Source organism: Octopus bimaculoides, chromosome 29 (assembly GCF_046866305.1).
Source record: "Octopus bimaculoides isolate indiv1 chromosome 29, ASM4686630v1, whole genome shotgun sequence".
NCBI classification, from domain to species: domain Eukaryota; kingdom Metazoa; phylum Mollusca; class Cephalopoda; order Octopoda; family Octopodidae; genus Octopus; species Octopus bimaculoides.
This window is the reverse complement of record NC_142956.1, coordinates 19,267,837-19,291,743: the sequence shown is the minus strand read 5'-3', so window position 1 is coordinate 19,291,743 and position 23,907 is coordinate 19,267,837. Positions and strand designations below refer to the sequence as shown.

The window sequence follows — 23,907 nt, the reverse complement described above, 5'->3', positions numbered from 1 at the left end:
CCCTCCTACAGAAACCCACCTCTTCGACTGCGGAGATTCCGAATCTGCAAAAAAAAAAAAAAAAAAAAAATCGGCGCAGGAGTGGCTGTGTGCTAAGTGTAGCTTGCTTACCAACCACATGGTTCCGGGTTCAGTCCCACTGCGTGGCACCTTGGGCAAGTGTCTTTCAACTATAGCCTCGGGCCGACCAAAGCCTTGTGAGTGGATTTGGTAGACGGAAACTGAAAGAAGCCCGTCGTATATATGTATATATATATATGTTTGTGTGTCTGTCCTCTCAACATCGCTTGACAACCGATGCTGGTATGTTTAAGTCCCCATAACTTAGCAGTTCGGCAAAAAAAAAAACCGATAGAATAAGTACGAGGCTTCCAAAGAATAAGTCCTGGGGTCGATTTGCTCGACTAAAGGCGGTGCCCCAGCATGGCCGCAGTCAAATGACTGAAACAAGTAAAAGAGTAAAGAGTAACCAAAAGTGCTACTACTAGTTTCATGCTATTATGATACTTGAAGAGGCATATTTATAAAATACTCCATGTACCATAAGGGCGTACAGCCAAAGAAACCAAGTTAAATCAGACTGGAACCTGGAGCAGCACTTTGGCTTGCCAGCTCATGTCACACTTTCTCATCCATGCCTGCATAGAAAATGGACATTGAAGGATGATGATTATGATGATGATGATGATGAAAACACAACAAAGACAAAATCAATGTTACTTCAAACTTTTATTCATTTTTCGTATTCCTTTATTCTCTCAGAACAAATTCCTCAAAACTCCAGCACAATCATCATCAGAAATCAAAGTCATTGCTGTGTTGATGTATTTCCATCTATACACGATATTAAGGTTTCATAGCTGTTGTCCTGTTGTAATAAATTTTCACATTGATACCATAACACTTGTGTATGAATACTCACATGTATGTTTAAGTAGCATTTTTAAAAGACTCATTAAACATACCACAATGATGCGGCTTCTCTCCTCTATGTATACGTTTTTGACTAGATAAAGTGCTATTTTCAGAAAACGATTTACCACATATATTACAATGAGAATGCATTTCACCTGTATAAGTACGTTTGTATTGAGGCAATCACTTTGAGAAAATGTTTGGCCGCAGATATCACACTGATATGATTTTTCCCCAGTATGAATGCGTTCGTGCCTACTTAGGTGACTATTTCTAGAGAATGATTTACCACAGGTATCACAATATGGCTTCACTTCTGTAGGTGTCCATCTGTATTTAATCAAGGGAATCCTTTGAGAGAATGATTTACCACAGAGATCACAGTGATTTGGTCTTTCCCAAGGTATGACTGCATTTGTGCCTACTCAATTTACAATTTTGAGAAAATGATTTACCACAGAGATCGCAATGATATGGCTTCTCCCCTGTATGAATGCGTATGTGCCTTGTCAAGTGAGAATTCAGAGAAAATGATTTACCACAGACCTCGCAGCCATATGGTTTTTCCCCAGTATGAATATGTTTGTGATAAGTTAAAGTGCTATTTTGAGAAAATGATACACCACAGATATCACACTGATATGGTTTTTCCCCAGTATGAATGTATTTGTGCTTAACCATGGAATTATGCATAGAAAATGATTTACCACAGATATCACAGCGATATGGTTTCTCACCTGTATGCATACGTTTGTGAGTAGTCAAGTGACTACTGGAAGAGAATGATTTACCACAGACATCACAGTCATATAGTCTTTCCCCAGTATGAGTACGATTGTGATGAATCAAGTGACTATTAGAAGAAAATGATTGACTACAGACATCACAGTGATATGGTTTTTCTCCAGTATGAATCCGTTTGTGAATAGTCAAGGTACTCTTTAGAGAAAATGATTTACCACATATATCGCAGCGATGTGGTTTTTCACCTGTATGAATGTATGTGTGCTCAATCAATTTATTCTTTTCAGAAAATTGTTTACCACAGATATCACAATGATATGGTTTTTCCCCAGTGTGAATGCGTCTGTGTCTTTTCAATACATTGAAGGTAGAATACGACTTACCACACGTTAGACAATGATAAGGCTTCTCTCCTGTATGTGTACGTTTGTGTATAGTCAGGTGACATTTTTGATAGTATGATTTACCACAGATATCACAGGAATATGGTTTCTCTCTTGTTTCACAGCCTTTTGGTTTAGTTAAATTCTCCATTTTGAGAGAATAATTTGTTGTGTATATCACCACAATAGTTTTTTTTCCATTTCTATGAATATGTTTGCGTTCATTTGCGTCACTATTTTCAGAGAATAATTTAATGCTATGTTTCTTTCATGTGTGATCTTAATATGTAAATCAAAAGGTGAAAACTGTCAACTCCTTTGTAACGTTAACCAAGTTTAATTAACCTGTAAAGTGATCACCTCCTCTACATTCCAGACAGTGAAGACAAATATTTCCCACCGTTTGTTGGAGATTTTAGTTACATAAAGACGTTGACGTATTGATGAATGTGGTTTATAAATATATGGTGTTCCTTTAATTGACGAAAGTCAGTAGAAAATATCAGAGGCACATCTGAATGGAGAAATTTCTTTTACATCCACATAATGTGATATTCTGAAACAGGAAAAGAAAGAAGATAAAGGGGATAGTTAAAAGACCTTCAACATTGCAAATGTTACAACATTAACACTGTCATTCATTTAATGCCCATGCTTGCATGGATCAGAGTTCACTGAGGCATTGAAAGACTGGCATACCAACATAAATTTGTTCCCTCATACCTTTCAGAAACAGGTATGCTTCATATATCCTAGACGAGGGAACAGATTTTCTCAATGTTTTTATGTGTTTCCACTTCTATATGATTACTTTAACGTCGAAAGGTTCACATAATCCTATTATTTCGTGGCAGAATCACCAATATGCCAAACAAAATGCTTCATCACATTTCGTTCGTCAATAGCTTTATTGAGCAAAACAAAAATAATCAGCAACCAGAGTGTGTCGATGTATAGTTTATTTTGCTACACACTGCGAGGGCGACTACCAGGCTATTAAAATCTCCGGAGGCCATCATCATCATCATCGTTTAACGTCCGCTTTCCATGCTAGCATGGGTTGGACCTCAACTAATCAAAGGTTCCATTTCTGTGGACCACCCGAAGTAAAGGTCAATATTTTGTCTATTAAAAATCCACGGGTAGTGCCCTATATGTATTTACTTTCGAAGTAGGAATTCCATCGAAGTCGCCTTTGCCTTTCATCCTTTCGGGCTCGATAAATTAGGTACCATTTGTGTTCTGGGGTCGATCTAATCCACTGGCCCACTACCCCCAAAATTGCAGGCCTTGTGCATAAAGTGGAAAGGATTATTTGTATAATCTTGGGAGTTTCGGTTCCACTGACAACCTGTGCTGGGATCCATGCTTTGGTTATGAGATCTTGCTTATGTACATGTTGTCCTCCAAGGATCTTTGGTAAATATTCTACATGTTTGTTATAATATTTCTGTCCTTGCAACGGCTTTTTAGGTGACATCGTCAATGCTTTTTTTTTTTTTTGCATGGTACCATCACTAGTGCCATTTTTGCATGGTAACATCACCAGTGACTTTTATGTGACACCCACAGCGGGACACTTTACAGGGCACAAGCAACAGAGCTTTTTATGCGACTGCAGCACCGACAGGATCACAGAGTACCACGCACAACAAAAGCCCCCATGACAAGGATGGAAGGAGGTAGTATTGAAGGGGTGTGACCTTGTGCCAGTTCAGATATTTAACCCTTTAGCATTTAAACAGGCCATATCCGGCCAAAAGTATTCTGCCTATTCTATGTTCAAACAGGCCAGATCTGGTCTCTCACACCAACCCTACAATATCGTTTTAAAAATGAACAGCTACCTTATCAAAATCTCATAGCTACGAGTTAATGCATGATTAGTTCAAAACAATGTGGATAAAAAAGCATTAATTATGGCAGAATAATGTGAACACTAAAGGGTTAAGGTATAGAGGAGACAGTGTCTAGATATAGAGTAACATAACGAACGGGAAATGGTTACAATCTAACTTTTTATTCATCGTTTTTTAACAAATTCCTTGAAATCCAACCAGACATTCTCAGTCATCAAGTTACCTCAGAGTCAATATTTTTACAAATGATCACAAATCCGGGACTGAAGTAGGTGATGTCCAAATTGACAAGTGGACGAACAGTCTTTTAGCAGACAAAACAGTCTTCATTGTTTTTATGTAATGCATTTTGTCATTGATACAGTTACATGTTTGCGAACACCCAATGTGGATGGATGCGTTTTTTTTTTTTTACAGTGAATGATTTAACAGGTATCACAATGATATGGCTTCTCTTGTGTATGTGTCCATCTGTGTTTAGTCAAGGCACCCATTTGAGTGAATGATTTACCACAGACGTCACACTGATATGGCTTTTCCCCAGTATGAATACGTTTGTGACGAATCAGGTTACTATTATAAGGGAATGATTTACCACAGACATCACAGGGATATGGCTTCTCACCTGGATGAATATATTTGTGCTTAGTTAAAATACCATTTTTAGAAAATGATTCACCACAGATATCACACTCATAAGGTTTTTCCCCAGTATGAATGTATTTGTGCTTAGCCAAGTTATTTTGTTTAGAAAATGATTTACTACAGATATCACACTCGTAAGGTTTTTCCCCAGTATGAATACGTTTGTGATGAAACAGGCGACTTTCATAAGGGAATGATTTACCACAGATATCACAATGATAGGGATTCTCTCCTGTATGAATACGTTTGTGATATGTGCTAATTTCATAAGGGAATGATTTACCACAGATATCACAGTGATATGGTTTTTCCCTAGTATGAACACGTTTGTGACGAATCAGTAGACTATTAAAAGAGAATGATTTACCACAGATATCACAATGATAGGGATTCTCAAGTGTATGAATACATTTGTGAGACATTCTATTTTCAGAAAATGATTTACCACAGATATTACAATGATATGGCTTCTCTCCTGTATGTATATGTTTGTGACTAGTTAAAGTGCTATTATCAGAAAATGATTTACCACAGATGTCACAATGATATGGCTTCTCTCCTGTATGTATACGTATGTGACTAGTTAAAGTGCTATTATCAGAAAATGATTTACCACAGATGTCACACTGATATGGTCTTTCCCCAGTATGAATGCGTTTGTGCTTAATCATGGAATAATGTATAGAAAATGATTTACCACAGATATCACAGTCATATGGTTTTTCCCCAGTATGAATGCGTTTGTGAATAGTCAATTGACTACTGCAAGAGAATGATTTACCACAGGTATCACAGTGATATGGCTTCTCACCTGTATGCATACGTTTGTGCTGAATCAAGTTACTAGTAGAAGAGAATGATTTACCACAGATATCACACTGATATGGCTTCTCACCTGTATGCATACGTTTGTGCTGAATCAAGTTACTATTACAAGAGAATGATTTACCACAGATATCACATTCATATGGTTTTTCCCCAGTATGAGTACGATTGTGATGAATCAAGTGACTATTAGAAGAAAATGATTGACTACAGACATCACAGTGATATGGTTTTTCTCCAGTATGAATACGTTTGTGAATAGTCAAGGAACTCTTTAGAGAAAATGATTTACCACATATATCGCAGCAATGTGGTTTTTCACTTGTATGAATGTATGAGTGCTCAATCAATTTATTCTTTTGACAAAATTGTTTACCACAGATATCACAATGATATGGTTTTTCCCCAGTGTGAATGCGTCGGTGTCTTTTCAATACATTGAAGGTAGAATACGACTTACCACAAGTTAGACAATGATAAGGCTTCTCTCCTGTATGTGTACGTTTGTGTATAGTCAGGTGACATTTTTGATAGTATGATTTACCACAGATATCACAGGAATATGGTTTCTCTCTTGTTTCACAGCCTTTTGGTTTAGTTAAATTCTCCATTTTGAGAGAATAATTTGTTGTGTATATCACCACAATAGTTTTTTTTCCATTTCTATGAATATGTTTGCGTTCATTTGCGTCACTATTTTCAGAGAATAATTTAATGCTATGTTTCTTTCATGTGTGATCTTAATATGTAAATCAAAAGGTGAAAACTGTCAACTCCTTTGTAACGTTAACCAAGTTTAATTAACCTGTAAAGTGATCACCTCCTCTACATTCCAGACAGTGATGACAAGAAGATGTTGCTGTTAATTCCATTGTCCAGAAGAAATATTTCCCACCGTTTGTTGGAGATTTTAGTTACATAAAGACGTTGACGTATTGACGAATGTGGTTTATAAATATATGGTGTTCCTTTAATTGACGAAAGTCAGTAGAAAATATCAGAGGCACATCTGAATGGAGAAATTTCTTTTACATCCACATAATGTGATATTCTGAAACAGGAAAAGAAAGAAGATAAAGGGGATAGTTAAAAGACCTTCAACATTGCAAATGTTACAACATTAACACTGTCATTCATTTAATGCCCATGCTTGCATGGATCAGAGTTCACTGAGGCATTGAAAGACTGGCATACCACCATAAATTTGTTCCCTCATACCTTTCAGAAACAGGTATGCTTCATATATCCTAGACGAGGGAACAGATTTTCTCAATGTTTTTATGTGTTTCCACTTCTATATGATTACTTTAACGTCGAAAGGTTCACATAATCCTATTATTTCGTGGCAGAATCACCAATATGCCAAACAAAATGCTTCATCACATTTCGTTCGTCAATAGCTTTATTGAGCAAAACAAAAATAATCAGCAACCAGAGTGTGTCGATGTATAGTTTATTTTGCTACACACTGCGAGGGCGACTACCAGGCTATTAAAATCTCCGGAGGCCATCATCATCATCATCGTTTAACGTCCGCTTTCCATGCTAGCATGGGTTGGACCTCAACTAATCAAAGGTTCCATTTCTGTGGACCACCCGAAGTAAAGGTCAATATTTTGTCTATTAAAAATCCACGGGTAGTGCTCTATATGTATTTACTTTCGAAGTAGGAATTCCATCGAAGTCGCCTTTGCCTTTCATCCTTTCGGGCTCGATAAATTAGGTACCATTTGTGTTCTGGGGTCGATCTAATCCACTGGCCCACTACCCCAGAAAATTGCAGGCCTTGTGCATAAAGTGGAAAGGATTATTTTTATTATTCATCGACCCCGAAACGAATGAACGTCAAAACTGACATCGGCGGAAACTCCCGACTTCAAATACGGCCGAAGTCGTCTTTGCATTCATTCCCTTTCGGGGGCAATACTGGGTTCTATGCATTCTACTTCCCGCTCACATGAAAGATTGCTGGCCCTCAGCCAAAATTTGAAACCATCATCATCATTACTATTATCAATATAACCTTAAAGCAAATCTTTGTCAACTTCACGTTTTATCAATGCTTCCTAAAGAACAGGACAACATTAATTAATGTGGTATTTTTCAATCCGTTTCCTCTTATTTTAATCATTAATTATGCCACATTACACTCATCGTACAAATCAATTTACTTTATATCACACGTAACAGTTGTTTTCCTAAACAACAGACCAGCATTTCATTTTATAAGTTATTATTTAAGACGAGGAAATATATTTTCCTCATGTCGTTAGATTTTCGCTTCGAAATAATTACTGGTTCACATAATTCTATCAATTACATTACTATTACAAGTATTATAACCACCATTACAGCCTTAAATTAAATCTTTGTCAACTTACCGTATTCAGATATAAACAATGAATCAGTGATCGATAATTAATCGACGCTAATTAATAATACACGTGCACCTACCAGGAAGCGTTGTAGAAGTTATTCCCCTTTATATGGCTGTATTTCTTTAATTCTCCAATAGATGGCTCTACTGACTGGTTGGTTTCGTTCCGTTTCTTTGTCCCATTCTGGCAACAACTTCGCCTAGAAGGGTTTTCAAATTTTTACCAGATTATTTGAATAAAGTGTACTCACATATTTTACTCTACGACTGCTTGTAGCACATGACTTGAGCCGGTTATAGATACCTTAAGAAAGAAGACGTCTCCAACATGTGGTTCCCTGACGCGCCGTCGCACTTGCGTCCCCTTCCTAGAATCATTTCCTCTCCTTTCTTCACAATTGACACCGATCCAAGGAAAAAAAAAGATACTGCTTCTATATTCCGTCTTGTAATTGCTCATTCTGTTGGAGCCTGGGAGGACGATGTTCCCTTCGAGATCCCTGTAGGTCCATGGGACCGTCCTTTCCCTCTCCGTTTTCATCGGAAGTATATCGAACAAATGACGATGTATTCTACCCAATGATGCATTATTCGGAGTATTAATCGCAGTCATCTTTCCTATTTCCCACTGTAGAACTTTCTTCAGCTATACATAAAAATGACCCCGGTTAAAAAATGTGTTTTGGTGTGTTTTTTTTCTTTTTTTCTTCTTTTCAATCACCTACACTGTGAGAGCAAATACAATCGGTCATCTAATTCAGGGGTTCTCAACTATATTTTGCCTTTGATTACTTTTCTATTCTAGTGGACACCCATAGCCATTCGATGTTTAAAAACTAGTTTCATATTTAAGATATAGAGGAGACAGTGTCTAGACAAAGAGTAACATAACGAACAGGAAATGATTACAGACTAACTCTTTATTCATCACTCTTTATTAACAAATTCCTTAAAATCCAACCAGACATCGTCAGTCATCAAATCAATATTTTTACAGATGATGACAAATTTGAAGTTTACGTTCATGGGATTAAAGTTGGTGATGTCAAAGTTAACAAGGGAAATGGAACTGATTTTTTAAAAGACAAAATAATGTAATTTGTTGTCATGAAATAAAATTTGACTTTGATACAGTTACACTTGTGGGTGAATACCCACATATATATGCATATGGATTTTATGAGAGAATGATGTACCACAGATGTCACACTAATGATGGCAACCACACATTGTCAGTCAACAAGTTACCTCAGAGTCAATATTTTTACAGATGTTCACAAATCTGAGGTTGACAGTGATGAAACTGAAGTAGGTGTTGTCCAGATTGACAAGTGGACGAACCGTCTTTTTGCAGAGAAAACAGGCTGAATTGCTTTTATGTAATACTTTTTGACATTGATACAGTTACATGTTTGTGAATACACAATATAGATAGATGTGTTTGTTTTTTGTGTTTTTTGAGAGAATGGTTTACCAAAGATGTCATAAAGACATGACTTCTCATCTGTAGAAATGTGTTCGCGTACAGTTAAGTTAGATCTATGAGAGAATGATTTACCACAGGTACCACTAAGACATAGTTCCTCTCTGCTATGAAGATATTCGTGTATAGTGAAAACACTATTTTCAAAAAATGAATTACAACAGGTGTAGTAATGTTATGGCTTCCCTCCAGTATGTGTATGTGACCCACTTTTGGAGAACAATTTTGCCATAAATAATACAATGATATGGCTTCTCTCCAACATGTATACTTTTATGACAAGTCAAGATACTATTGCAAGAGAATGATTTACCTCCCTCCTGTGTGAACACGATTGTGACTATTCAATTTATCACTTCGGGAGAATGATTTACCACAAACATTGCAATGATATGGCTTCTCTCCTGTATGTGTACGTTTGTGTTTAGTCAAGTCCCCACTATAGGAGAATGATTTACCACAGATATTACAATGAAATGGCTTCTCTCCTGTATGTGTACGTTTGTGTTTAGTCAAGTCCCCACTATGGGAGAATGATTTACCACAGATATTACAATGAAATGGCTTCTCTCCTGTATGTGTACGTTTGTGTTCAGGCAAATCACGACTTCTAGAGAATGATTTACCACAGATATTGCAATGATATGGCTTCTCTCCTGTATGAATACGTTTGTGACAGACCAACATGTAACTTTGGGAAAATGATTTACCACAGATATCACAATGATATGGCTTCTCACCTGTGTGCATACGTTTGTGGACAGTGAAGCCACTACTTCGAGAGAATGATTTACCACAAATATTACAATGATATGGTTTCTCTCCTGTATGAATACGTTTGTGACAGATCAAGCTACCTTTTCGGGGGAATGATTTACCACAAATATCACAATGGTATGGCTTCTCTCCTGTATGTGTAATAAAGTGGTTAGTCATTGACCGACTATGGGAGAATGATTTACCACAGATATTACAATCATATGGCTTCTCTCCTGTATGTGTACGTTTGTGCTGAGTCAAGGTACCCCTTTGAGAGAATGATTTACCACATATGTCACAATGATATGACTTCTCTCCTGTATGTGTACTTTTGTGAATAGTCAACTGAGTATACGAAAAGAATGATTTACCACAGAAATTGCAATGATATAGGTCCTTTCCTGTATGAATACGTTTGTGAAGGACCAAGCTGCTTTTTCGGGGAAATGATTTATCACAAATATCACAATGATATGGCTTCTCTCCTGTATGTGTAATAAAGTGGTTAGTCAATGACCAACTAAGGGAGAATGATTTACCACAGATATTACAATCATATGGCTTCTCTCCTGTATGTGAACATTTGTGCTGAGTCAAGGTACCCCTTTGAGAGAATGATTTACCACAGATTTTGCAATGATATGGCTTCTCTCCTGTATGTGTACGTTTGTGCTGAGTCAAGGTACCCCTTTGAGAGAATGATTTACCACATATGTCACAATGATACGACTTCTCTCCTGTATGTGTACTTTTGTGAATAGTCAACTGAGTATACGAAAAGAATGATTTACCACAGAAATTGCAATAATATAGGTCCTTTCCTGTATGAATACGTTTGTGAGAGACCACGCTGTAACTTAGGGAAAATGATTTACCACAGATATCACAATGATATGGCTTCTCACCTGTATGTGTACGTTTGTGGGCAGTTAAGCCGCTACTTTGGGAGAATGATTTACCACAGATATTACAATGATATGGTTTCTCTCCTGTATGTGTACGTTTGTGACGGACCAAGCTGCCTTTTCGGGGGAATGATTTACCACAGATATTGCAATGAAATGGCTTCTCTCCTGTATGTGTACGTCTGTGTATAATTAACTTATTATAAGGGAATGATTTACCACAGATATCACAGGAATTTGGTTTCTCTCTTGTATCAGGGTTGTTTGGTTCGGTTAAATTATTCATTATGAGAAAATAATTTGTCATTCATATCACAGAATTAATAGTTTTTTTTCATTTCCATGAATATATTCCATGTTGAGTTGAGCCACTATTTTCCGAGAATAATTCAATGCTATGTCTCTTTCATTTGTGATCTTACTTTATATTTAAAACAGTAGGTAAAAACTGTCAACTCCTTTGTAAAGTTATCCAAGCTAAATCCACCTGTAATGTGATCATCTCTACATACCAATCAGCGAAGACGAGAAAATGATGCTGTTAATTCCAATAGATTTTATTAGTTTATTAACAGAAAGAGATTGATGTATTGATGAATGCTCCTTTAAATATATTGGCTTCCTTTAGTTGATGAAAATTGATAAAAATATCAGAGGCACATCTGAATGAAGAAATTTCTTTTCTGTCAACATGATGGGATATTCTGAAATAGGAAAAGAAGCAGTAATTTAAAGAGGATAGTTAAAAAAACAGAGAGATTCAACTAATTCAACATTGCAATTTAACATCAACATTCTCATCAATTTCATATTTATGTTCGACGACTGGCACCCATGCCAACGTCGTCTCCTTCATTGGACACGAAACTCAGCCTCCGAAGTCTGTTGGGGCAAGGGAACGCGAAATCGTGATGGCACCTGTGCCCAACGTCGCCTTCCTGGCACATCTAAAGACATTCGAGCGAGATCATTGCCAGTGCCGCTGGACTGGCTCCTGTGCAGGTGGCACGTAAAATACACCATTTTGAGCGTGGCCTTTGCCAGTATCGCCTGCCTGGCCTTCATGCCGGTGGCACGTAAAATATACCATTTTCAGCGTGGCCTTTGCCAGTACCGCCTGACTGGCCTTCATGCCGGTGACATGTAAAATACATCACTTCGAGCGTGGCCATTGCCAGTACCGCCTGACTGGCCTTCGTGCCAGTGGCACATAAAAGCACCCATTACACTCTCAGAGTGGTTGGCATTAGGAACGGCATCCAGATGTAGAAACTCCGCCAAATCAGATTGGAGCCTGGTGTAGCCATCTGGTTTCACCAGTCCTCAGTCAAATCGTCCAACCCATGCTAGCATGGAAAGCGGATGTTAAACGATGATGATGATGATGATGTTTGCATGGGTCAGAATCCATTGAGGATTTGAAACTTTTACAATATTCTCATCATCATCGTTTAACGTCCGCTTTCCATGCTAGCATGGGTTGGACGATTTGACTGAGGACTGGTGAAACCAGATGGCTACACCAGGCTCCAATCTGATTTGGCAGAGTTTCTACAGCTGGATGCCCTTCCTAATGCCAATCACTCTGAGAATTTCTCTAGTTATCTATGTTTTCCTCTTTATTTTTTTTTTCTTTTCTCTGCTTTCACTTGTGTCACCTGTGAACTATCATGGCTTTGTGGTTAGGGTATTTGTCTCCAACTTTAAGGTTGTGAGTTCGATTCCCAGTCACACATCGTGTCCCCAAGGCAATTTATTTCACATTACTTCAGTCCCACCAGCACACAGAAATGAGTCTAACCTGTAATTCAAAGGGCCAATCTCATATCACACTGTGTCATGCTGAATCTCCCTGGGGACTATGTCTGTGGAGTGCTCCGCCATTTATAAGTTAATTTCATGGGAAGGCTGTTCCATGAACTGGATAAACTAAAATACAGAGCACCAGTTACCGTTTCACTGAGTGGACTGTGGCCATGCTGGAATACTTCTTTGAAGGGTTCAGTCAAATAAATCAACCCCAGTAAGTATATTTAAGTTTGGTAGATATTCTATCAGTCCCAACCATTAAGCCACAGCGATGTAAACAAACTAGCACACACACATTGTTGTAGAAATAATTCAGTTTCCATGTGCCAAATTCCCTCACAAGGCTTTAGTTGGGCCAGGGCTATAGGAGAATACACTTGCCGATGATGCCACATAGTAGCGATGAACACAAGAACACATACTTCGAAATCAAATACATGGTTCAATATAGTTTCATCAACATTTCAGAAATATTTGGCTGCTATTTCCAGCAACTTGCATGGCCTGTGTAGAAGCTCCTTTACTGTGAGCTCCATGTGCGTGTACCTAACCTTATTTAGGTGTTCGTAAATGGCGATGTATTGATTCTTATGGAACATTTAAAACTAATTACATACATACATACATATATATATATATATGTGGACTTTGCTATTGACAGATGTGTGGAGATAATTTGTGAGAGTGATATGATATTTAATAATGTGGATGTGTATGAACTAGGCCTCTTCCTGACCCTCACTTGTACTAATGAATACCTGTAACGGAATAACCTTGAGTATGCTTGTCCCACCCGTAACAAACGAGGTAGACCACCTACCATTACCTCAGCATACAAAAAGACCCGCTGTGAACGCTGGCATGGCTGGACGAAACCAAACCACCCACCCTCAAATGCACACGACATCAGAATTACTGTAGCACACGCTATTGGTGTAAGCCTTAAAACCACACTTAAAAATCATATTTTTAAGTTCAACAGCAAACTATATAAACAGGAGAAAGGCGGTGCTATTGGAGTAGGGATCGCCGGTGATGTTGCTAACCTCTTCATGGTATGGTGGGACAGAAAATTTAAACAGTGCTTAGCGACCCGTAACATCCACTTCGCTATGTACTGTCGATACGTTGACGACATTAACCTTGTCGTGAAATGTAAGAATGATACAAATAAACATACAGATAAGAACACTCCACTAAAAGAGGAACAGGTAATGACAGCTATACAACACATAGCTGACTCTATCCATAGCAGTATAAAGGTTACCGTAGACTACCCCTCAAAACACCCCAGTAATAGGTTACCCGTCCTAGATACTGAGCTATGGATAGAAAATACTATGATTGATGGATATGTTAAACCCTGTCTACTCCACTCACACTACTCTAAACCTATGGCTAATCCACTGGTAACCCGTAGTGACTCTGCTATGTCAAGTACTGCCAAGATCCACATCCTCGTAACAGACTTAGAGTAATGAGGAATGTATCTCCACTATGCCAACCACAGGAACGACAACAACACATCCAGCACTATATATTCCGAATGCAACGTTCCGGATACACACAACATGATAGAATCAGGGTGTACAATGGAGCAAAAACAAAATTCGTACGCATCCTAAGAGATGATGAAAACGGTACATGCCCCCTATACCGCAACAAGTTCTGGAATAGGTTAGAGAGGGACGCCAACAAAAGAAATAAGACCGACAATTGGTATGATAACAAGAAGTTTCACAGTGTGATGTTTGTTGATGCTACACCGAAGAGCATATTAAGTAAGGCATTCAAGAAAATCCTGCACGCAACTGGCCTTAAGATCAAAGTTGTAGAAAAGACAGGTAGGACTATCAAATCTGAGTTATGTAAATCATATCCGTTTGATAGAATCATCTGTCAAAATAATTGTGCAGTATGTTCTACAAACCCACACGTGAACTGCAAAACCAAGAACACTGTATACCAAATTAAGTGCCAAGAAGGAGCTTGCGCGACCAACCCAGAGTCATACATTGGTGAGACTTCTAGGCGTATCAATGATAGGTTCAAAGAACACCTGGACAACTACATTGAAAAGAAACCTAACTCCATCTTCTATCAGCATGCTGTAGACTGCCACAAGGGCTCCTTAGGGAGCCTTAAATTAAACATCTTGTCCAAACATCCCACTGATGCAATGCTGAGACAGGTCACTGAAGCTGTCTGTATACAGGAGTACAAACCCTCTCTCAACCGAAAATCCGAGTGGGGTAACATCCAGATTCCACACGGGAGTACACCTCTATAGTCACCCTTCTTTCTCTTTTACACGTGGAATTCCTTTCCATACATACATGTTGAGATGCATAATACATACATATATGTTATTATATATAACCGTATGAGCGTATATAGTTTGATATGTGTGTGCGTGTGTGTAGATGTATGTGTGTGTGTGCACATGTGTGTATGTGTTGTGCGTTGTGTATGTGACTATGAGTGTGTGCATGCATGGGCGTACGAGTACGTGTAGATATGAGTGTGTGTAGATACATCTATGTGGTATGTTTATGGAGAGAAAAAAAAAATGCATATTTGAATTTTAACCGTTATGCTTGTATTTGTATTAATGTCATACATAGTTGTATATATGTATGTGTGTGTGTATATATATGTATAGGTGTAGTGACGGTTAAGCGTATATGCGTGTATACTTTGAGATATGTATATTTGTGAGCGTGTGTGAGTGTCAATATGATTGTGTATACTTGTTTATATATGTATAAGTAAGGTTATATATGTACATATATGTATCTAAGACGTTGTATCAATTCACCGTTAGACGATGGTGAGAGGGGCAAACGCACACACACACATGTATGGGTGTGCGTGTTTACATATGTGTATATGCATATGTATATATGTGCGTATATACAACCTTCAACAAAGTAACTGCCATGTATACAACTTGAACTGACACACATATCAGTACATAAACATACATTCACATGTACATACATATGCACACACACACACACACACACAAACACGTCTACACACTTACCCTATTACTCACGTACATCCATAAGTACATACGTGCATACTCACATACATACATATATACATACATGTGTATAGGCATGCACACATACATACGCATGTACACAGATGCATACGCGCACACATGTACACGTACATACATACATACATACGTACATACATACATACACATGTACATATATATCATGAACTAACTGTTACTTTCTCAGATGCAGCACAGAATTTTGTCAGTGAACAGGTCTCAAAGCGACGAAAATATTTTGACAAATTAAATTTAAATGTTGAAGTGAATCTAACGGATTTTGTGTGTTATTTTAAATGGCTTATAAACACCTTCCACGCTGCAATTGTATATATATATATATATATATATATATATATATATATCATTCTAACAGGTGGAGACATTAATCCGCACCTTTATTTTTCTCTGTTTCGTTTTCCCCTCTCTCTTTTCAATTTGTTTCCTCATCCCTTTCTCTCGAAAAATCTAGGTTTGAAATGTAAAACACATTTACATTTTACCTGAGTGTTAATATAAAACACCTGCTTGTCAGTTCATCATCTGTTTTTGTCTTTTGTTTCCTGTACACCTGAATCATATATATCGTGGCACTCCGTCGGTTACGACGACGAGGGTACCAGTTGATCTGATCAAATGAACAGCCTGCTCGTGAAATTAATGTGCAAGTGGCTGAGCACTCCACGATCATGTGTACCCTTAATGTAGTTCTCGGGTAGATTCAGCATGACACAGAGTGACAAGACTGGCCCTTGAAATACAGGTACAACAGAAACAGGAACAAAGAGTGAAAGTTGTAGCTTTAGGTGTTTTCGTTCAATAAACACTAACAATGCCCGCCCGCTCTGGAAATCGAAAACGCTGCCCTAACGTTGGAGAGTTCACACAATCCTATTATTTCCTGGCAGAGTCACTAGCATGCCAAACAAAATGCTTCATAACATTTCGTTCGTCAATAGCTTTATTGAGCAAAACAAAAATAATCAGCAACCAGAGTGTCGACGTATTGTTTATTGTGCTACACACTCCGAGGGTGACTACCAGGCTATTAAAATTTCCGGAGGCCACTCTCAACTAATCAAAGGTTCCATTTCTGTGGACCACCCGAAGTAAAGGTCAATATTTTGTCTATTAAAAATCCACGGGTAGTGCCCTATATGTATTTACTTTCGAAGTAGGAATTCCATCGAAGTCGCCTTTGCCTTTCATCCTTTCGGGCTCGATAAATTAGGTACCATTTGCGTTCTGGGGTCGATCTAATCCACTGGCCCACTACCCCAGAAAATTGCAGGCCTTGTGCATAAAGTGGAAAGGATTATTTTTATTATTCATCGACCCCGAAACGAATGAACGTCAAAACTGACATCGGCGGAAACTCCCGACTTCAAATACGGCCGAAGTCGTCTTTGCATTCATTCCCTTTCGGGGGCAATACTGGGTTCTATGCATTCTACTTCCCGCTCACATGAAAGATTGCTGGCCCTCAGCCAAAATTTGAAACCATCATCATCATTACTATTATCAATATAACCTTAAAGCAAATCTTTGTCAACTTCACGTTTTATCAATGCTTCCTAAAGAACAGGACAACATTAATTAATGTGGTATTTTTCAATCCGTTTCCTCTTATTTTAATCATTAATTATGCCACATTACACTCATCGTACAAATCAATTTACTTTATATCACACGTAACAGTTGTTTTCCTAAACAACAGACCAGCATTTCATTTTATAAGTTATTATTTAAGACGAGGAAATATATTTTCCTCATGTCGTTAGATTTTCGCTTCGAAATAATTACTGGTTCACATAATTCTATCAATTACATTACTATTACAAGTATTATAACCACCATTACAGCCTTAAATTAAATCTTTGTCAACTTACCGTATTCAGATATAAACAATGAATCAGTGATCGATAATTAATCGACGCTAATTAATAATACACGTGCACCTACCAGGAAGCGTTGTAGAAGTTATTCCCCTTTATATGGCTGTATTTCTTTAATTCTCCAATAGATGGCTCTACTGACTGGTTGGTTTCGTTCCGTTTCTTTGTCCCATTCTGGCAACAACTTCGCCTAGAAGGGTTTTCAAATTTTTACCAGATTATTTGAATAAAGTGTACTCACATATTTTACTCTACGACTGCTTGTAGCACATGACTTGAGCCGGTTATAGATACCTTAAGAAAGAAGACGTCTCCAACATGTGGTTCCCTGACGCGCCGTCGCACTTGCGTCCCCTTCCTAGAATCATTTCCTCTCCTTTCTTCACAATTGACACCGATCCAAGGAAAAAAAAAGATACTGCTTCTATATTCCGTCTTGTAATTGCTCATTCTGTTGGAGCCTGGGAGGACGATGTTCCCTTCGAGATCCCTGTAGGTCCATGGGACCGTCCTTTCCCTCTCCGTTTTCATCGGAAGTATATCGAACAAATGACGATGTATTCTACCCAATGATGCATTATTCGGAGTATTAATCGCAGTCATCTTTCCTATTTCCCACTGTAGAACTTTCTTCAGCTATACATAAAAATGACCCCGGTTAAAAAATGTGTTTTGGTGTGTTTTTTTTCTTTTTTTCTTCTTTTCAATCACCTACACTGTGAGAGCAAATACAATCGGTCATCTAATTCAGGGGTTCTCAACTATATTTTGCCTTTGATTACTTTTCTATTCTAGTGGACACCCATAGCCATTCGATGTTTAAAAACTAGTTTCATATTTAAGATATAGAGGAGACAGTGTCTAGACAAAGAGTAACATAACGAACAGGAAATGATTACAGACTAACTCTTTATTCATCACTCTTTATTAACAAATTCCTTAAAATCCAACCAGACATCGTCAGTCATCAAATCAATATTTTTACAGATGATGACAAATTTGAAGTTTACGTTCATGGGATTAAAGTTGGTGATGTCAAAGTTAACAAGGGAAATGGAACTGATTTTTTAAAAGACAAAATAATGTAATTTGCTGTCATGAAATAAAATTTGACTTTGATACAGTTACACTTGTGGCTGAAGTAGGTGTTGTCCAAATTGACAAGTGGACGAACCGTCTTTTTGCAGAGAAAACAGTCTGAATTGTTTTTATGTAATACTTTTTGACATTGATACAGTTACATGTTTGTGAATACACAATATGGATAGATGTGTTTGTTTTCTGTGTTTTTTGAGAGAATGGTTTACCAAAGATGTCATAAAGACATGACTTGTCATCTGTAGAAATGTGTTCGCGTACAGTTAAGTTAGATCTATGAGAGAATGATTTACCACAGGTACCACTAAGACATAGTTCCTCTCTGCTATGAAGATATTCGTGTATAGTGAAAACACTATTTTCAAAAAATGAATTACAACAGGTGTAGTAATGTTATGGCTTCCCTCCAGTATGTGTATGTGACCCACTTTTGGAGAACAATTTTGCTATAAATAATACAATATGGCTTCTCTCCAACATGTATACTTTTATGACAAGTCAAGATACTATTGCAAGAGAATGATTTACCTCCCTCCTGTGTGAATACGATTGTGACTAGTCAGTTTATCAATTCGGGAGAATGATTTACCACAAACATTGCAATGATATGGCTTCTCTCCTGTATGTGTACATTTGTGTTTAGGCAAATCACGACTTCTAGAGAATGATTTACCACAAATATCACAATGATATGGCTTCTCTCCTGTATGTGTACGTTTGTGTTTAGTCAAGTCCCCACTATAGGAGAATGATTTACCACAGATATTGCAATGAAATGGCTTCTCTCCTGTATGTGTACGTTTGTGTTTAGGCAAGTCCCCACTATGGGAGAATGATTTACCACAGATATTGCAATGATATGGCTTCTCTCCTGTATGTGTACGTTTGTGTTCAGGCAAGTCACGACTTCTAGTGAATGATTTACCACAGATATTGCAATGATATGGCTTCTCTCCTGTATGAATACGTTTGTGACAGACCAACATGTAACTTTGGGAAAATGATTTACCACAGATATCACAAGGATATGGCTTCTCACCTGTGTGCATACGTTTGTGGACAGTGAAGCCACTACTTCGAGAGAATGATTTACCACAAATATTACAATGATACGACTTCTCTCCTGTATGTGTACGCTTGTGTACAGTCAAGTGATCACTTCGAGAGAATGATTTACCACATATGTCACAATGATACGACTTCTCTCCTGTATGTGTACTTTTGTGAATAGTCAACTGAGTATACGAAAAGAATGATTTACCACAGAAATTGCAATGATATAGGTCCTTTCCTGTATGAATACGTTTGTGAAGGACCAAGCTGCTTTTTCGGGGAAATGATTTATCACAAATATCACAATGATATGGCGTCTCTCCTGTATGTGTACATTTGTGCTGAGTCAAGGTACCCCTTTCAGAGAATGATTTACCACAGATTTTGCAATGATATGGCTTCTCTCCTGTATGTGTACGTTTGTGACAGATCAAGCTGCCTTTTCGGGGGAATGATTTACCACAAATATTACAACGGTATGGCTTCTCTCCTGTATGCGTACGTTTGTGCTGAGTCAAGGTACCCCTTTGAGAGAATGATTTACCACAGATTTTGCAATGATATGGCTTCTCACCTGTATGTGTACGTTTGTGGGCAGTTAAGCCGCTACTTTCGGAGAATGATTTACCACAGATATTACAATGATATGGTTTCTCTCCTGTATGTGTACGTTTGTGACGGACCAAGTTGCCTTTTCGGGGGAATGATTTACCACAGATATTGCAATGAAATGGCTTCTCTCCTGTATGTGTACGTTTGTGTATAATTAACTTATTACAAGGGAATGATTTACCACAGATATCACAGGAATTTGGTTTCTCTCTTGTATCAGGGTTGTTTGGTTCGGTTAAATTATTCATTATGAGAAAATAATTTGTCATTCATATCACAGAATTAATAGTTTTTTTTCATTTCCATGAATATATTCCATGTTGAGTTGAGCCACTATTTTCCGAGAATAATTCAATGCTATGTCTCTTTCATTTGTGATCTTACTTTATATTTAAAACAGTAGGTAAAAACTGTCAACTCCTTTGATGGGATATTCTGAAATAGGAAAAGAGGCAGTAAGATAAAGAGGATAGTTAAAAAAACAGAGAGATTCAACTAATTCAACATTGCAATTTAACATCAACATTCTCATCAATTTCATATCTATGTTTGACGACTGGCACCCATGCCAACGTCGTCTCCTTCATTGGACACGAAACTCAGCCTCCGAAGTCTGTTGGGGCAAGGGAACGCGAAATCGTGATGGCACCTGTGCCCAACGTCGCCTTCCTGGCACATGTAAAGACATTCGAGCGAGATCATTGCCAGTGCCGCTGGACTGGCTCCTGTGCAGGTGGCACGTAAAATACACCATTTTGAGCGTGGCCTTTGCCAGTACCACCTGCCTGGCCTTCATGCCGGTGGCACGTAAAATATACCATTTTGAGCGTGGCCTTTGCCAGTACCGCCTGACTGGCCTTCATGCCGGTGGCACGTAAAATGCACCATTTTGAGTGTGGCCTTTGCTAGTACCGCGTGACTGGCCTTCGTGCCGGTGACACATTGATTCTTATGGAACATTTAAAACTAATTTACATACATACATACATTTATATATATATATATATATATTTATATATATATATCATTCTAACAGGTGGAGACATTAATCCGCACCTTTATTTTTCTCTCTGTTTCGTTTTCCCCTCTCTCTTTTCAATTTGTTTCCTCATCCCTTTCTCTCGAAAAATCTAGGTTTGAAATGTAAAACACATTTACATTTTACCTGAGTGTTAATATAAAACACCTGCTTGTCATTTCATCATCTGTTTTTGTCTTTTGTTTTCTGTACACCTGAATCATATATATCGAGGCACTCCGTCGGTTACGACGACGAGGGTACCAGTTGATCTGATCAAATGAACAGCCTGCTCGTGAAATTAATGTGCAAGTGGCTGAGCACTCCACGGACATGTGTACCCTTAATGTAGTTCTCGGGTAGATTCAGCATGACACAGAGTGTGACAACACTGGCCCTTGAAATACAGGTACAACAGAAACAGGAACAAAGAGAGAAAGTTGTAGCTTTAGGTGTTTTCGTTCAATAAACACTCACAACGGCCGCCCGCTCTGGCAATCGAAGCCGCTGCCCTAACCACTAGGCCAATTTGCCTCCACTGATTTCAAATACGGCCGAGATCAACTTTGCTTTTCATCCCATTCGGGAAATACTGGGTTCCATGTGTTCGACTTTCCGATCGTCTCAGAAATTGCTGGCCCTCGACCAAAACTGAAAACCATCATCATCATTACTATTATTAATATAACCTCAAAGTAAATCTTTATCAACTTACCGTTTTATCGGTGCCTCATTAACAACAGGGCAACACTAATTAATGAAGCACTCTTCAATCGGTTTCCTGTCATTTTACTAATTAATTACGCTGCTTTACTCTCATTTTACTTATTAATTTACTTTATAAATTTACTTTATAACACATGTCGACCATAGGTTTTCATAAACCCCAAAACAAAAAATCAACATTTCAATTTGGAAGTTATTATTTAAGTGGAAGAAATATATTTTGGCCCTGTCATGGTATTAGCTGTCAGAAATGAAAGTAGAAAAATCCAAACAAGGAATGTTACTGCTGGTTTGAGTTGAAATCTGTTTCTTTGGCTACTGACTGGCCGGAGCTATCTATCTATCTATCTAGCTAGCTAGCTGTCTATCACTCGTCCACCTTCGTTTGTTTCCGTAGAATTTATCAAATTAGAAAATGCATTTCCGTAGAATGAAATTCAGTTAAAACTTTATAAATAAATATATTTTTGCATTATTCATTATTGTTTTTAAAAACAAATCACATACACCAATCAGCACCACCAATGACCACCACCACCACCACCACCACCACGCGTAATCCAAAGTTGGAATTAATCACCGCGATATTGCCATCGCCACTGCTACAACAGAAAATAGTATTAATTGGCTTAATAGACATGGACTTTTAAATACCCCAAAAATATGCCCCTCGTGTGGAGCTAGCATGATGGAAGTAGCCAAAATACCATGACAGTGCCTATATTTTTCTAATATTGTTAGATTTTCGCTTCGAAAAATAATGACTGTAACATCGAGAGGTTCACATAATTCTATTATTTACATTATTGTTAGTAGTATTATTATTATTATCCCCATTACAATCTTAAAAGTAAATCTTTGTCAACTTACCGTATTCGGATATAGACTGCGAGTCAGTGATCAGAAATTAAACACCGTGATTAATTATTTGAATGGGTGGGAAATCAGAGTGTTGAAGAAGTTGTTTCCCTTGATCTGATTATATTTCTTTAATACTCCAATAGATGGCGCTACTGATTGGCTGGATCCGAAACCATTGGTCAGTCTATGACAGGGCATGTATTTGTTGTCACTCCATCGCTTACGACGTCCAGTTGATCCGGTCAACGGAACAGCCTGCTCGTGAAATTAATGTGCAAGTGGCTGAGCACTCCACAGACACGTGTACCCTTAACGTAGTTCTCGGGGATATTGAGCGTGACACAGAATGTGACAAGGCTGACCCTTTGAATTACAGGCACAACAGAAACAGGAAGTAAGAGTGAGAGAAAGTTGTGGTGAAAGAGTACAGCAGGGTTCGCCACCATCCCCTGCCGGAGCCTCGTGGGGCTTTAGGTGTTTTCGCTCAATAAACACTCACAACGCCCGGTCTGGGAATCGAAGCCGCGAATCCGCTGCCCTAACCACTGGGCCATTGCGCCTCCACTGGACATAAACTTAAGTGCAAATAAATATATGTGTGTGTAAGTCGTCTAAGAGTCCACAAGTCATGAAAAAATGCTTCTGTACATCTGTCAATAGAGTGGGTATATCATTGAAAGTGTACAGTCTTATATATATCCATTACACCCAATCTTAATTGATTTCTCGTTAAGGATTCAACGGAGTGTTATGTATCAATCCTATTATGTAACCTCATGTTCTGAACCTGGAACCATGTGGTTGGTAAGCAAGCTACTTACCACAGCCACTCCTGTGCCTATAACTTTGCCTCACCAGTGACTGTTCCGGAGAATA

At 38.1% G+C, this 23,907-nt stretch overlaps 3 protein-coding genes across 6 annotated transcripts; all 3 read right to left on the bottom strand.

Annotated features, from left to right (window-relative positions):
* Window positions 1-710: 710 nt before the first annotated feature.
* On the bottom strand, window positions 711-5,969 carry LOC128251239 (uncharacterized). Its single transcript, XM_089345118.1, has 2 exons — window positions 5,832-5,969; window positions 711-2,598 (listed from the first exon to the last, which is right to left on the bottom strand). The coding sequence occupies exon 2, from the start codon at window positions 2,191-2,193 to the stop codon at window positions 1,294-1,296; it is 900 nt and encodes a 299-aa protein (XP_089201244.1). The 5' UTR covers window positions 2,194-2,598; window positions 5,832-5,969; the 3' UTR covers window positions 711-1,293.
* Window positions 4,042-23,391, bottom strand: LOC149130427 (uncharacterized). Its single transcript, XM_089345728.1, has 7 exons — window positions 23,041-23,391; window positions 19,290-20,861; window positions 18,838-19,116; window positions 17,731-17,853; window positions 9,223-9,368; window positions 8,997-9,133; window positions 4,042-6,096 (listed from the first exon to the last, which is right to left on the bottom strand). The coding sequence occupies exons 2-7, from the start codon at window positions 20,693-20,695 to the stop codon at window positions 4,327-4,329; spliced, it is 3,861 nt and encodes a 1,286-aa protein (XP_089201854.1). The 5' UTR covers window positions 20,696-20,861; window positions 23,041-23,391; the 3' UTR covers window positions 4,042-4,326.
* LOC128251213 (uncharacterized) lies at window positions 8,649-19,287 on the bottom strand. 4 transcript variants are annotated; one of them, XM_089345067.1, is made up of 2 exons: window positions 17,658-19,287; window positions 8,649-11,599 (listed from the first exon to the last, which is right to left on the bottom strand). In XM_089345067.1, the coding sequence occupies exon 2, from the start codon at window positions 11,200-11,202 to the stop codon at window positions 9,541-9,543; it is 1,662 nt and encodes a 553-aa protein (XP_089201193.1). In that variant the 5' UTR covers window positions 11,203-11,599; window positions 17,658-19,287; the 3' UTR covers window positions 8,649-9,540. The 4 variants fall into 4 exon arrangements, with proteins under 4 accessions (XP_089201193.1, XP_089201194.1, XP_089201195.1 ...); XM_089345068.1 differs by having other exon boundaries at window positions 17,731-19,287; XM_089345069.1 differs by having other exon boundaries at window positions 17,905-19,287.
* Window positions 23,392-23,907: the final 516 nt, after the last annotated feature.

Excerpts from the sequence above, each read along its gene's own strand:
- LOC128251239 (XM_089345118.1), bottom strand. The coding sequence starts at position 2,193 with ATGGAGAATTTAACTAAACCAAAAGGCTGTGAAACAAGAGAGAAACCA.
- LOC128251213 (XM_089345067.1), bottom strand. The coding sequence starts at position 11,202 with ATGACAAATTATTTTCTCATAATGAATAATTTAACCGAACCAAACAAC.
- LOC149130427 (XM_089345728.1), bottom strand. The coding sequence starts at position 20,695 with ATGACAAATTATTTTCTCATAATGAATAATTTAACCGAACCAAACAAC. Across the intron at positions 19,117-19,289 it reads CGTATTCACACAGGAGGGAG|TGTTTTCACTATACACGAAT; the intron begins GTAAATCATTCT and ends TTTTGAAAATAG. Across the intron at positions 6,097-8,996 it reads GTAAAAATATTGACTCTGAG|AAACATAGCATTAAATTATT; the intron begins GTAACTTGTTGA and ends CACACATGAAAG.